This window comes from Cryptomeria japonica, chromosome 4 (genome assembly GCF_030272615.1).
Source record: "Cryptomeria japonica chromosome 4, Sugi_1.0, whole genome shotgun sequence".
In the NCBI taxonomy this organism is placed as follows: Eukaryota; Viridiplantae; Streptophyta; class Pinopsida; order Cupressales; family Cupressaceae; genus Cryptomeria; species Cryptomeria japonica.
This window is the reverse complement of record NC_081408.1, coordinates 78,596,175-78,607,855: the sequence shown is the minus strand read 5'-3', so window position 1 is coordinate 78,607,855 and position 11,681 is coordinate 78,596,175. Positions and strand designations below refer to the sequence as shown.

The 11,681-nt window shown below is 34.8% G+C and overlaps 1 protein-coding gene across 1 annotated transcript; it reads left to right on the top strand.

Moving 5' to 3' along the window:
- Positions 1-205: 205 nt before the first annotated feature.
- Positions 206-3,160, top strand: LOC131034400 (laccase-11-like). Its single transcript, XM_057965869.2, has 6 exons — positions 206-349; positions 819-970; positions 1,055-1,299; positions 1,404-1,538; positions 1,963-2,895; positions 2,986-3,160. Exons 1-6 carry the CDS (start codon positions 242-244, stop codon positions 3,114-3,116), a joined length of 1,704 nt encoding a protein of 567 aa, XP_057821852.2. The 5' UTR covers positions 206-241; the 3' UTR covers positions 3,117-3,160.
- The last annotated feature ends 8,521 nt before the right edge of the window (positions 3,161-11,681 follow it).

Sequence of the window (11,681 nt, the reverse complement as noted above, 5' to 3'; positions counted from 1 at the left end):
CGCACCAGACGTTGAGTAACAAGTTACTTAGTCCACCAACACTTATATTTGCTTCTCACGTTTCCACTTTGTTTCTTATTGTTACCCAACAAACTCTTGTCTGATATTTGGTTAAGATTTACGTCTGTGGCTTCCTTTATTCTGTGTATAAAGGACCAAGGAGTCAAAGTTAGTGAAGTACAGAGAGTAACAAAGAAAGAGAAGAAAGAGAAGAAGAGAAGAAAAAGAAGTTTGAGAAACAATGGGGAGAGCAGTGAACTCAGTGCTGCCAACAGTAACAGTCTTTTTTGTGCTTCTCTCTATTTCAGTCTGGATGGTAGAGGGAAAAACCAGGCATTATAAATATGATGTAAGTTTTGTTTAATTGTTACAATGTGAATCTATTTGGTGTGGATTCAAATTTGTAAGTATTGTATGCCTAGCATTAATCGATTAATCGATTATTAGTATATGTACATTCAATTTTTTATGCCGGACACATTCTAAGTTTGACTTGTTTAGTACAAGTTTTTCGAATAGAGTCCACCTGTTAGTATGATTTCCAATGAACCATCTAAACAAGTCAAAACTTAACTTATGTTGTTTAAGACATAATGTTCACACTAGGTAATGCAAATACAAAATATTTTTAAAATGAGTTTTTATCTAAAATCCTGATTTGATTTTTCTTGTGTAGATTCAAATTCCAAAGTATTTGATTCAAAATCATATTTTGTGAAAATGGAATTGAACCCAGCCTAAACTGAACCAAACAATGATTATATCTTGATACTCACCCTTGATCTTACTGTGAATGGTTTTGCAAATTGATGTTGCAGATACAACTGAAGAATGTTAGCAGACTGTGTCATACAAAGCCCATTGTCACAGTGAATGGGCAGTTCCCAGGGCCAACTATTTATGCTAGGGAGGGTGATACAGTACTTATCAAAGTCACCAATCACGTCCAATACAATCTCTCCATCCACTGGTATGGTCTGGTATTAATATTATAGATTTAGAATTATAGAAGATTTATGATGGGTTTGAATTATGGTCGAAATTGTCATTGCAGGCATGGTATAAGACAGCTGCGTACAGGATGGGCTGATGGGCCTGCTTATATCACTCAATGCCCCATTCAAACTGGGCAGTCTTATACTTACAACTTCACCATCACTGGGCAACGGGGCACTCTCTTCTGGCATGCTCATATTCTATGGTTGAGAGCAACAGTCTATGGAGCCCTTGTTATTTTACCGAAACTAAACGTGCCTTATCCATTCCCCAAACCCCATAAGGAAATCACATTGATTCTAGGTCAGTGAAAGGGTTATCAAACCAGTGAGCTATATTTGATATGATTTCATGATTATTTATGGCATATAACACTGGTACTGAGTTATGGTTTCCTGTGGATGTAGGGGAGTGGTGGAACGCAGATGTGGAGGCTGTTATAAATGAAGCACTTAAGTCAGGAGGAGCTCCCAATGTGTCTGATACTCATACCATTAATGGAAAACCAGGTCCACTAGGCACCTTCACATGTCCTATCAAAGGTAAAGCAAGCAATCAGTCTCAAGTAAAGATTTTTTTGATTAGACTTCTCTGTTTCAGGGTTTGTTTTAAAAAGCACACTCTAAGTTTTGATCATACTAGAATAGCTTACTGTAATTTCAGATTAATGTGTGGGTTTGATTAATGTGATTTAGATGAACCACCTAAATTATACTGTGTAGATTAGCATGATTTAGATGAGCCAACTAAGTCGCACATTGTCTACTAATCTAAACAAATAGAGGCCTAGAAGGTTAGAAAGTGCTACTTAAGCTTCCCTAATGAGATTTGCTCTCAGACTTACCATTCAAGCAATATTGACAATATTTAGTAGAATAAAGGAATCCTTAGGATTCTTGCTAAATGGTATGTGTTATGAATGCTGAAATCTTATAACAAAAGATTGCAATCTTTCCTGTTTTGCAGATACTTTTGTGCTTCCAGTGGAGCAGGGCAAAACATACCTGCTGAGAATAATCAATGCTGCACTGAATGATGAGCTCTTCTTTGATGTGGCAAGTCACCACCTCAAAGTGGTGGAGGTAGATGCAGTGTACACCAAGCCATTTGAGACCAAATCTGTAGTAATTGCCCCGGGACAAACCACAAACGTTTTGCTCCATGCAAACAAAAACCCAGGCAGGTATTTCATGGCCGCTCGCCCCTTCATGGATGCCCCTGTTCCTGTAGACAACAGAACCGCCACTGCAATCTTGCAATACATCAATGCACCCAATTCATCTTTTTCCTCCAACATGATTGTGATGCCCCGAATCCCAGCTCCAAATGATACCGCATTTGCCGCAAACTTTAGCAACTCTATCAGGAGCTTAAATTCTGCCCAATACACTGCAAAAGTCCCACAGACAGTAGACCGCAATCTGTTGTTCACTGTGGGGCTTGCACTGGACTCATGCTCAACCTGCATAAATGGCAGCCGTGCATCTGCTTCAATCAACAATGTAAGCTTCGTCATGCCCACCATGGCCCTTCTGCAAGCACATTATAATAACATCAATGGGGTTTTCACTAAAGATTTCCCAGACAACCCTCCCACTCCTTTCAATTACACAGGCACACCGCCAAAGAATCTCTTCACTTCCAAAGGGACAAGACTCACTCATCTCTCATACAATTCAACAGTGCAGTTAATTCTTCAGGACACTAGCGTCCTGACTGTGGATAACCATCCAATTCATCTCCATGGCTTCAATTTCTTCATAGTGGGTTCAGGGTTGGGTAACTACAACCCTAATAAAGATCCAGCAAACTTTAATTTAGTAGATCCTCCAGAGCGTAACACAGTGGGAGTGCCAACAGGCGGGTGGACTGCCATCCGATTTACAGCTGACAATCCAGGTATAAACAATAAATTTTCATTTTCCTCTCATCTCGTTTACATTTTGTATATAATTCTATCATCTGATTGTTGAATTGATATGTATACAGGGGTATGGTTCATGCATTGCCATCTGGAAGTGCACACAACATGGGGATTGAAGATGCCATTCGTGGTGGAGAATGGAAAAGGGCCAAATCAATCCATATTGCCTCCTCCACAAGACCTTCCCAAATGCTAGGGCTACTGTGCTACAGCCATTACTTGGTTTTGCCTTCAATGTTGTGGATGATACCATTGTTTTTAAATAGCACTGGGAGTGGCGTCAAAATAGTCTTGCAATTCGCTACTTCACCGAAATCAAGACCGGAAATGTGTAACATTGCGTTTTCAGTTCGGTTTAATTGAATAAAATCAGAAGTGTTCAAACCTGTCCACTGCCATATAATTGTTTTGAATGTGATAAATTAGTGTTATTACTTACCTTATTTGATTCGAAGTCCTCGATCCCCAATGGTTTAGAGTTTAGACCTAACTCTCATATCTAATGTTTCACATTTTGTTTCATAACGATCTAGTTATGATCACTACACATGTGGTCTTGACTCCTTAATTTTCAAATTCATTTAAATGATAAGTGTGCTTGGTGATTCAAATATGAAATATTTAAATATTTGCATTGGAATGTTACAAAACCCTAATTCAATTTAGATCATCTCATAGCATCAAATCATTTAATCACACATCATACCTAAGCTTATTTCTACTCATGTTGTGCCTCTCTCTACGAATACTCTTCTTAAAAGATTTAGTGAGATAGAAAGTAAATTTGATACATTGTCTTACAACAATGAAAACATTATAATTAATGAAAGCAAACACATTTTAATTGATATTGATATTTTGACTTACCCATTTCTACTTGAACTTGTAGCTTTCAGATTTGAAATATATAATAAAATCCATAAAATGAATGATAACCTAAGATCTAGTGTAGGAAATACAAACTACAAAATTATTTGGGGTATCTTTATTTTTTTATTATTTTTATGAGGCCAACCCTTTTTGAGAAGGCCAGCCCCTCTTGGGTGAAGAGGTATGATTGGGGTAGAAATAGAAGATGAAGTTGAGGTAAAGAAATAAAGAAATAAAATGCAATATCATTTAATTTAGAGTAGAGTAGGCTTATTGTAGTAGATTTTTTACGAATAAATTAAATGTTCAAAGAAGTTGCAAGTAGATTTTGTGATAGTTGTCATCAAATGATCATCATCCATTGAAGACATTAGATTCAATGTGGAGGTTGGTGCCTCCTAATAGAAGATATTGGTGTCTCTTACTAAGTGGGTGTTTAGTATTAGGGATTGGTGTCTTTAGTGGGGTGGTGCCTACAAAAAATTATAAGAGAATTTCATTTTTTGGTAGCTAGATTTAGATAATAGATCCAAGTAGTCTATTTGTGGTTTTCTCCCAAAAGGTTTTCCATGTAAATCATGTGTTTCTTAGTTAGTATATCTTATGTGATTGATCTATTGTGATTGTTGAATTTGCAAGTCAAATATTTTCTTACGTTGATTCAACCCCTCTCAGTATAAGTGTTGCTCATAAAAAATATGGGTTTCAATAAATGAAGCTTGATGAGGTACCTATGCACATAAAATATGCCCCTAAAGTGAAGAGTCCCTCCAAAAAATGATAATGTGATTATAGGGGATCATTAAATGTACATTTTTTTTTATCAAGGGATAATCCATTACAAAAATTTCCTTTTCATGCAAGCTATAACCATCCCAATTCCAACTTCTTTGATATAATTATGATCACAAATTTTCCCTGGATCTAAAAATGTTCCTTCATAATGACAATAAATTGAAAATTCATATTTCACTAGCATCTAACGCCATAAAGAACATTGGAAGAAATTATACAATGATGAAGTAGGAATTTCTAGCTTCTTCATTCCTCTCTAGGGATTTCTTAACCCACTTAATAGTGAAGCTATTCTCCAATATTAATTGTGAGTAATGCTAGGGACACATACATCAAGAGGGAGACGAGAAAATTCTAGGAAACATACTAAAGGATTTTCCCTAATAATAGAATATCCAAAATAATCTCTTAAGAATTTAGATAATCTTTTGATGGTGGCTTTTTAGGGAGCTTGGAAAGAATAATAATATGTGTGGCTAGTTGCTAAAATTTTAGAAAAAACCTAAAAAGTTTCTATAAGAGAAAGAGGTTTGATGATACAATAAACCAATATATTCTCAAACTACAATTTTTTTATTTTATCCAATTTATAAGCCAACTTATTAGATCTAAAAAATCCCAACAAAAATTATGGAAAATAGAAGACATGTCAGGTTCACCAAAAGAAAATGTAGGAAAATAGGAGTCTTAGCTTAGAAACGTACAAACTAAGATTGATCAATCACTATTCCACTTTTCATTGAAGGAAGACAATCAATAATTCAAGTCCAAGCCTAAGAATGTTGGTCAAGAATTCTAAGTGCCCTAGGCTTGAAGATTCTTTTGTTAGCTAAAACATTGAATTCTAGAACAATATGTTTTGTAGATTTATCCCTCTAAAATTTAGTCAAAAAGTGTTGGTCACATGCACAAATCAGCATAGACCAAGGATTTTTTCTTGTTTGAAATCTAGAACTATTTTTCTCAATCTACTCTCTAGATATGTGTTGGTTACCAGATTTGTCCTTCTTAAACACCTTTTTAAAATGACTCCCAAATGCCCAAATTGAAAGACAAAAACAAGAACCAACATTTGATTCACTTGCAATGGCGAATGCAAGTGCTCTCTGAATTTTGATATGAAGGTACAACTCCCTTCGTTGGATAAAAAAGTATATTTTTTGAATATGCTTTTAACCAAAAAGCAATAAAGGAAAACTAACATCTACTCATAGCCATGACACAGATGTGAATAGCATATTTATAATGAAGTGAATGAAGATAAGTAAAACACAGTTTAATTACCCACACCCAAGAAAATACCCTTTCCAATAGAATCAAAATGCCTTGGACTTTGATCGAGTCTCTCTCATACCTCAAAGGAAAAGGGGGATCAAAAAACCCAGGCAAAGAGCTAACAACAAATTTCTTTCCAAATACAAATTATTTCTAAAATCAAAGTTTTAGAATCAAATGCATATACATAGTTTGATGTACCAGAAAATGCAATGAAAGGTAATTACAAGAGAAATAAAGCTCATTGTAATCAAAAGAAAATATTGAGAAATGCATATATCAACAAAATTTTATTCATTCCATCAATGCCAAAATGTGAGCTCATAGACTCAACACTTCTGAAAAATAAAACTGTGTAGTCTAGAAAACAATGCTGCTCTCTCTTTTTTTACAGCAGAAAGATAAAAAAAAGAAAGGCCTGCTCTTTTTTTTCATTACATAAATATAGCCTCTCTTTTTTTTTAAAAGAGACTTGCAGTTATCAATAACTAATTCTTGAAAAGATTAATAATTAATCTTCTCTTTTATCTTTTATCTTCTTCTTGACAACTCTTCTTTTTTTAGCTTCAAATCTTTTATCCTCCATTCCTTTCTAAGAAATATTTGTAGAAAATTTAAATTAAACATATCTAATTATGTGTTGAAAGGTGGACATATTTTTTTATATCTTTAGGATAAATTACTATTTGGATCTCCATTTCAAAAGAGTCCCCACCGTGAGCTTCTCATAATAACCTTTTTCTCAGAATTTTTAATAGATCCATACTCAGAGATCAATGAATTTTGAACGCAATAATATTTTTGCAATCACTCCAGTGAGGATTTAGAAAACTATGTTTTCTAAACCATATCAAACATTCAACACGATCCAATGGTTCAACTAATAGTTATGCCCCCCAAACAGAGACTAATTTTTTCGTCTTAGAATAAAGACTCGGAAAATTTGTGGTTACAGGTTGCATTGAAAAACTATAAACAATATACATGCCAATGTTATTGGATTATTACACTAGCTGAATTTTGAACCCACACACTCTGAACCTTCATCTAGTTTAATCTGATGAATCTTTGAACTCTAAATTTGAACCTCTGAAATTGAACCTGTGAACCTAAACTTTGAACTTTGAAACTTGAACCCAAACTTTGAACCTTGAACCTGTGAGGTTCAATCGGAAGGTACAAAAACACAAACTGCACCCATGATATGCTTCATTGATTGCTTTGCCTTTCCATTTTCCTGTGCATTGAACCTGTGAACCTTGAACCTTGAACCTTGAACATGTGGGGTTCAATCAGAAGGCTCAAAATTACAGACTTTGCCCACAATATGCCTCATTTATCACTTTGTTTTCATATTTTGCTACGCATTGAACCTTTGAACCTTGAACCTTGAACCAAAGAAGGTTCAAAGTTCAAGTTCAATGACCCAAAATTACAAAGACCTTACACTCATAAAACTAAAGCTGTGATACAACCCGCTCCAGTCGAACTCGAACTTTGAACTTGAACCCGAACTTTGAACTTTTTGAAAAGGTTCAATAGTTCAAGTTCAATGACAATTGTTCCTTTGGGCTGCCATAGAAAAACTTGCATAACATTTTACTAAGGGCTTTGTTTCTTGTGAAATTTTAATTGTAGAATAACCAAGCCAAGTAGAGCATAAACCCATAAATCAGTTTTTCATAGGACACACAAGACTTGGGATTTAATTGTTTGGGCATATGTGTAACCCAAAAATAAAAGCATTAAAATCTCCCAGCCAACATGGAGTTTGGCCATAAACTGGTCATTTTGGAGAAAAGGAGGTTAAAATTATCTCTACAAAAGGATTTTATGTCATCTTTCACAAAATTTGAAAAATAATGATTTCTTTGTGACTGACAGGTAGGGGATGTCCATGAGGGTCCTTGAAAGTTTGAACAAAGGCGGTCAACACTTTCAACATTAAAACATTAGCAATAAATGGTTTTTAGATAATTATGAGACTTTAGGCACGAGTAAAAATATAGGGGTAACAATATGCATATGCAACTTTCAGTTGTCAAACATATAATTTGCACATAGAAAAGAGGGGAAAATGTTGTTTTGTTTAGGGGATTGCCTAAGTCAAACATTTGGTAGGGACTAACCTCCACTACAACTATGATTGATTAGAAAAGAGAGTTTACGCCTAGTAGGATAAAGGCTAAATTTGAAAGGAAATGCTTAATTGAAATGATATTACCTTAGGCTTGATAATGGTGGTGATGCAATTCTCTTTAGATAATACCTTCAAGGATCGATGTAATAACATGACATGAAAAGACATAAAATGATCAATCATGAATATACATGTGTGTAGGTTGCTACAACTTGGTGCTCCATAATGCTTAGATATAAAGATACTCACTTAATAATGCTTGTTCAATGAAGTGCTAGGATTGTGATTGTGATGCAGAGCATGTATCACAAACCATAAAACCTTCATTCAAGGGTAGACTTTAAACTTGAATCAAGAGGTGCATATAAAAAGATCAATCACTCTTCTAAGCTCCAAACCAATTTAAAAGGTTATATTACATCCCTAAAACCTTCATTCAATATTTTAGATCATAAAATTCACCATAAAATGAGAGAAAAAATTCTTATTTGCCATGGAATACCCTAGTTCAAGGTTTCATCCTTTAAAAACTGTTTTCACCAAAATAATCATAAAATATTCAATTCGTAACCAAATTAAGTAAGACCAAAAACAATGGAAAGAATATTCAGAGACCTTTCCAACAAATATATTATTTCTTCATTAATATTCCTCATGTGACCACACCAAATGTTGCAACTAGACTGTTGCTGCCTTCACCAGTCTGCCTTTCACCATGAACTGTAACAAACAGTCATCAATACAATTTTACATATTTCTTATAAAGGAAATCTCTTCGGTCATAATTTATCTTACTAAGGTAAATAAGTCCTCTCAAAATTTCAGCCAGATCCAACGGTTAAATAAAAAGTTATGATCATTTTCCCAAAAATGGGTAACCCTTGGCAAGGTTTTGACAATTATTGTAAAAACAAACATATCTTGCCAAATACTCCACAAAAATGCATAAGAAAGGATTCATCTGAAAGATATTCCATTAATATATCATTAAATAACATCTAAATACAAAATTACACCAAATGTGATCCTCCATGGATCTATGATAGCCATAGATTCCTTAAAACCTCATGACAGTTTGAGGGTTTGATGGATAATCTTTGTCAAATCCCCTCCAAACTGACCTACCCTCTTGATTTTGACTAAAAATGGTTTTATAAACCATTTCCAACTCCTTTATAACTACTCCAACCACCTCATAACCAATGGATTTCATTAATTCACTTTTATTGCACTTTTTGACAATGTTGCAACTTTGCAATTTTTACAATTTTTGCATGTTTTGACAAAAAATGACTCTATCTCTTACATGAACACTTTTAATGGACCAAATATGATATCTTTGGACAAAATAGCTCATTTATCCTTACATATTATGATGCAATGGACTCAAATAATCTTAATACATTGTGAATGACTCAAATACAATAAAATTGCTCATATTGTGACTTTTGACCTCCTAGTATGCTTGTGTGCTTAGGTGCCTCTGCACCAGATTGGATAAAAAAGAATTAGAAATGATTCCTTTCTATAGAGTTCATAAGGTAATTCCTATTTTAGGTTGACCTCCAAAGGTACTATCAAAATATCAGGATTAGATAATAGATGGCGAGAACCAACATTCTGATAACACATTTGATTTTGGGCCCTTTCGAGGGGACTATGGTGTTAGGAAACCTAGTCCACACAAAATAGGAGCTCAGAGAAGGATGGATATAGAGTGCACAAGCCCAAGACATAGGATCTAGTCATGTCATGAGCATATGATGACAATTTGGCTATGAGAGGGGCAACAATAGGATTGAAATGAGCTATGAGAGGGCACACTAAGCAAGGGCTCACAAAGGAGTGTGAAATTATAAAGGGCTAAAATTATGACATAATGTTAGGATTCCCATAGATACTGAGAGAGAGGGGGGGGGGTGAATCAGTATCTAACCGGTTATAAGATTTTCTTAACTTAAAACATGTAGAAGATATTAATATTGTATACCGGTAAACAGAAAGTAATGCAATAAACAGAGATAACAACAACCACATGAAAAACACACCATAACACAGTAGTTTAATGAGGAAACCTTGTGTGGGAAAAACCTCGGTGGGATTTGTGACCCACAATATTCACTTACTGGCCAATAAGAGAATATTACTGCTACAATAGGGGCCTGCACATGTAGGAAGGCCAAGTGCCTAGAGCCCACTGCTCAATTACAAAATGGGAAGTCTCCCTGACTTACAAAATGGATTATATAAATCCAATGTCTTGTATTGCTTCAAAATAGCATCTACTATGCCAGATCCAATACCGGTTTATAGCTCTGCTTCATATATAAACCCTTAACCTCTAATTCGCATAATAGGTCTGCCTTGTTTTTCCTCATTCATCCTTTTCTTCCTCTATAATGAACTCTTATATATATGAGTCATTTTACAACTTGCCAAGTCAGCTTACAATGATTTTATAATAATTAACAAAATAATTTACAAACAAAGTTCCTGTCGGCCTCTGTGTCGGTATGCTTCCTTTCACTGCCGGTAGTTTGTGTGCCGATGTAGAGTCTGACCTTGCTAGTGCCGGTAAATTGTCTTTCCAGTGTCATAGGATTTTAAGGTTGCCATCAATGACAAAACCTTCAATCACCTACAATGTCTCATTGAAGTGTACATTTGCCAACAATCTCCCCCTTTGGTATTGATGGCAACACTCATGAGAAAAATCCAAAAACTGTCATCCAAAAAAAGAATCTGCTGGTATTGTCTTACCAAAGAATGTGTACTCCCCCTGAGTTGATGAGTCATTTTACTGATTATTTTTCTCATTCTACTACTCCCCCTTTGGCATCAATGACAAAGGTTGTCAAAGTGTCAATGAGTGTGGTTTCCTGCTTCATCCTTGTAACTGGTTGGTTACAATCTGAAAAAGATCTGCCAAAACCAGATTCAAGCTCTCAATGAACTTTTTCTTGTCTTTTATTGCGGCCTCTGTTCTTTGAACTATACTGGTGAGGTGTTGCATTTTCTCTGCTAGTGTTTTCTGTCCTTGAATCAAGGCATCAGATATTTCTTTCCTTAAGGAGGCAAGGTAGTCCAATTTTGGACTACATCTCCATTTTAGATCTTTAGCCTTTCCTTTTATTCTTTCTTTGTCTCTTTCCAACTTTAATAGTTCTTCCTCAAAACTTGTTATCTTCTGCTCAAAAACTGATAATGAATTAGATGAATTAATGAAATTATTAGCTAGTTGATTTATTTCTTCCTGTATCTTGCTAATTTTCTTGTCTATATCAACTGTCAAAAAGTTAGTTTTACATGTATCCCTGTACAAAGTTTTGAATTTCTTCAATGTGCTACATAGTTCCAATAGAAGTGTGTCAAATTGCCTTGTACACTTCTTTATTTCTTCCTCAAAGAATTTGTGTTTTTCCTTCTCTAATCTCTCCTTGAATGCTTCCTCTTTTATTTGCTCAATTGTCACAGTGTTTTCAGTAATATACTTGGACAAAGTGTCAAGTTGACTCAAAGAATCTTTATTATCTATATTACATTTTGGTGCTATCATTTTCAAAATTGGAATGGTGTCATCTATTGCCTTGTAAGCCTATGAGCTACAATTTGTTATCTTCTTTATGGAATCCAAAAGAACTTCTTTTACATTATTTGATGAGCCAATAATCTGTATACCAC

What these genes read in the sequence shown, in the direction of transcription:
- LOC131034400 (XM_057965869.2), top strand. Translation starts at nt 242, where the DNA reads ATGGGGAGAGCAGTGAACTCAGTGCTGCCAACAGTAACAGTCTTTTTT. An exon ending in CCAGGCATTATAAATATGAT is followed by an intron (nt 350 to 818) that starts GTAAGTTTTGTT and finishes TTGATGTTGCAG; the next exon opens with ATACAACTGAAGAATGTTAG. An exon ending in CTTCACATGTCCTATCAAAG is followed by an intron (nt 1,539 to 1,962) that starts GTAAAGCAAGCA and finishes CCTGTTTTGCAG; the next exon opens with ATACTTTTGTGCTTCCAGTG.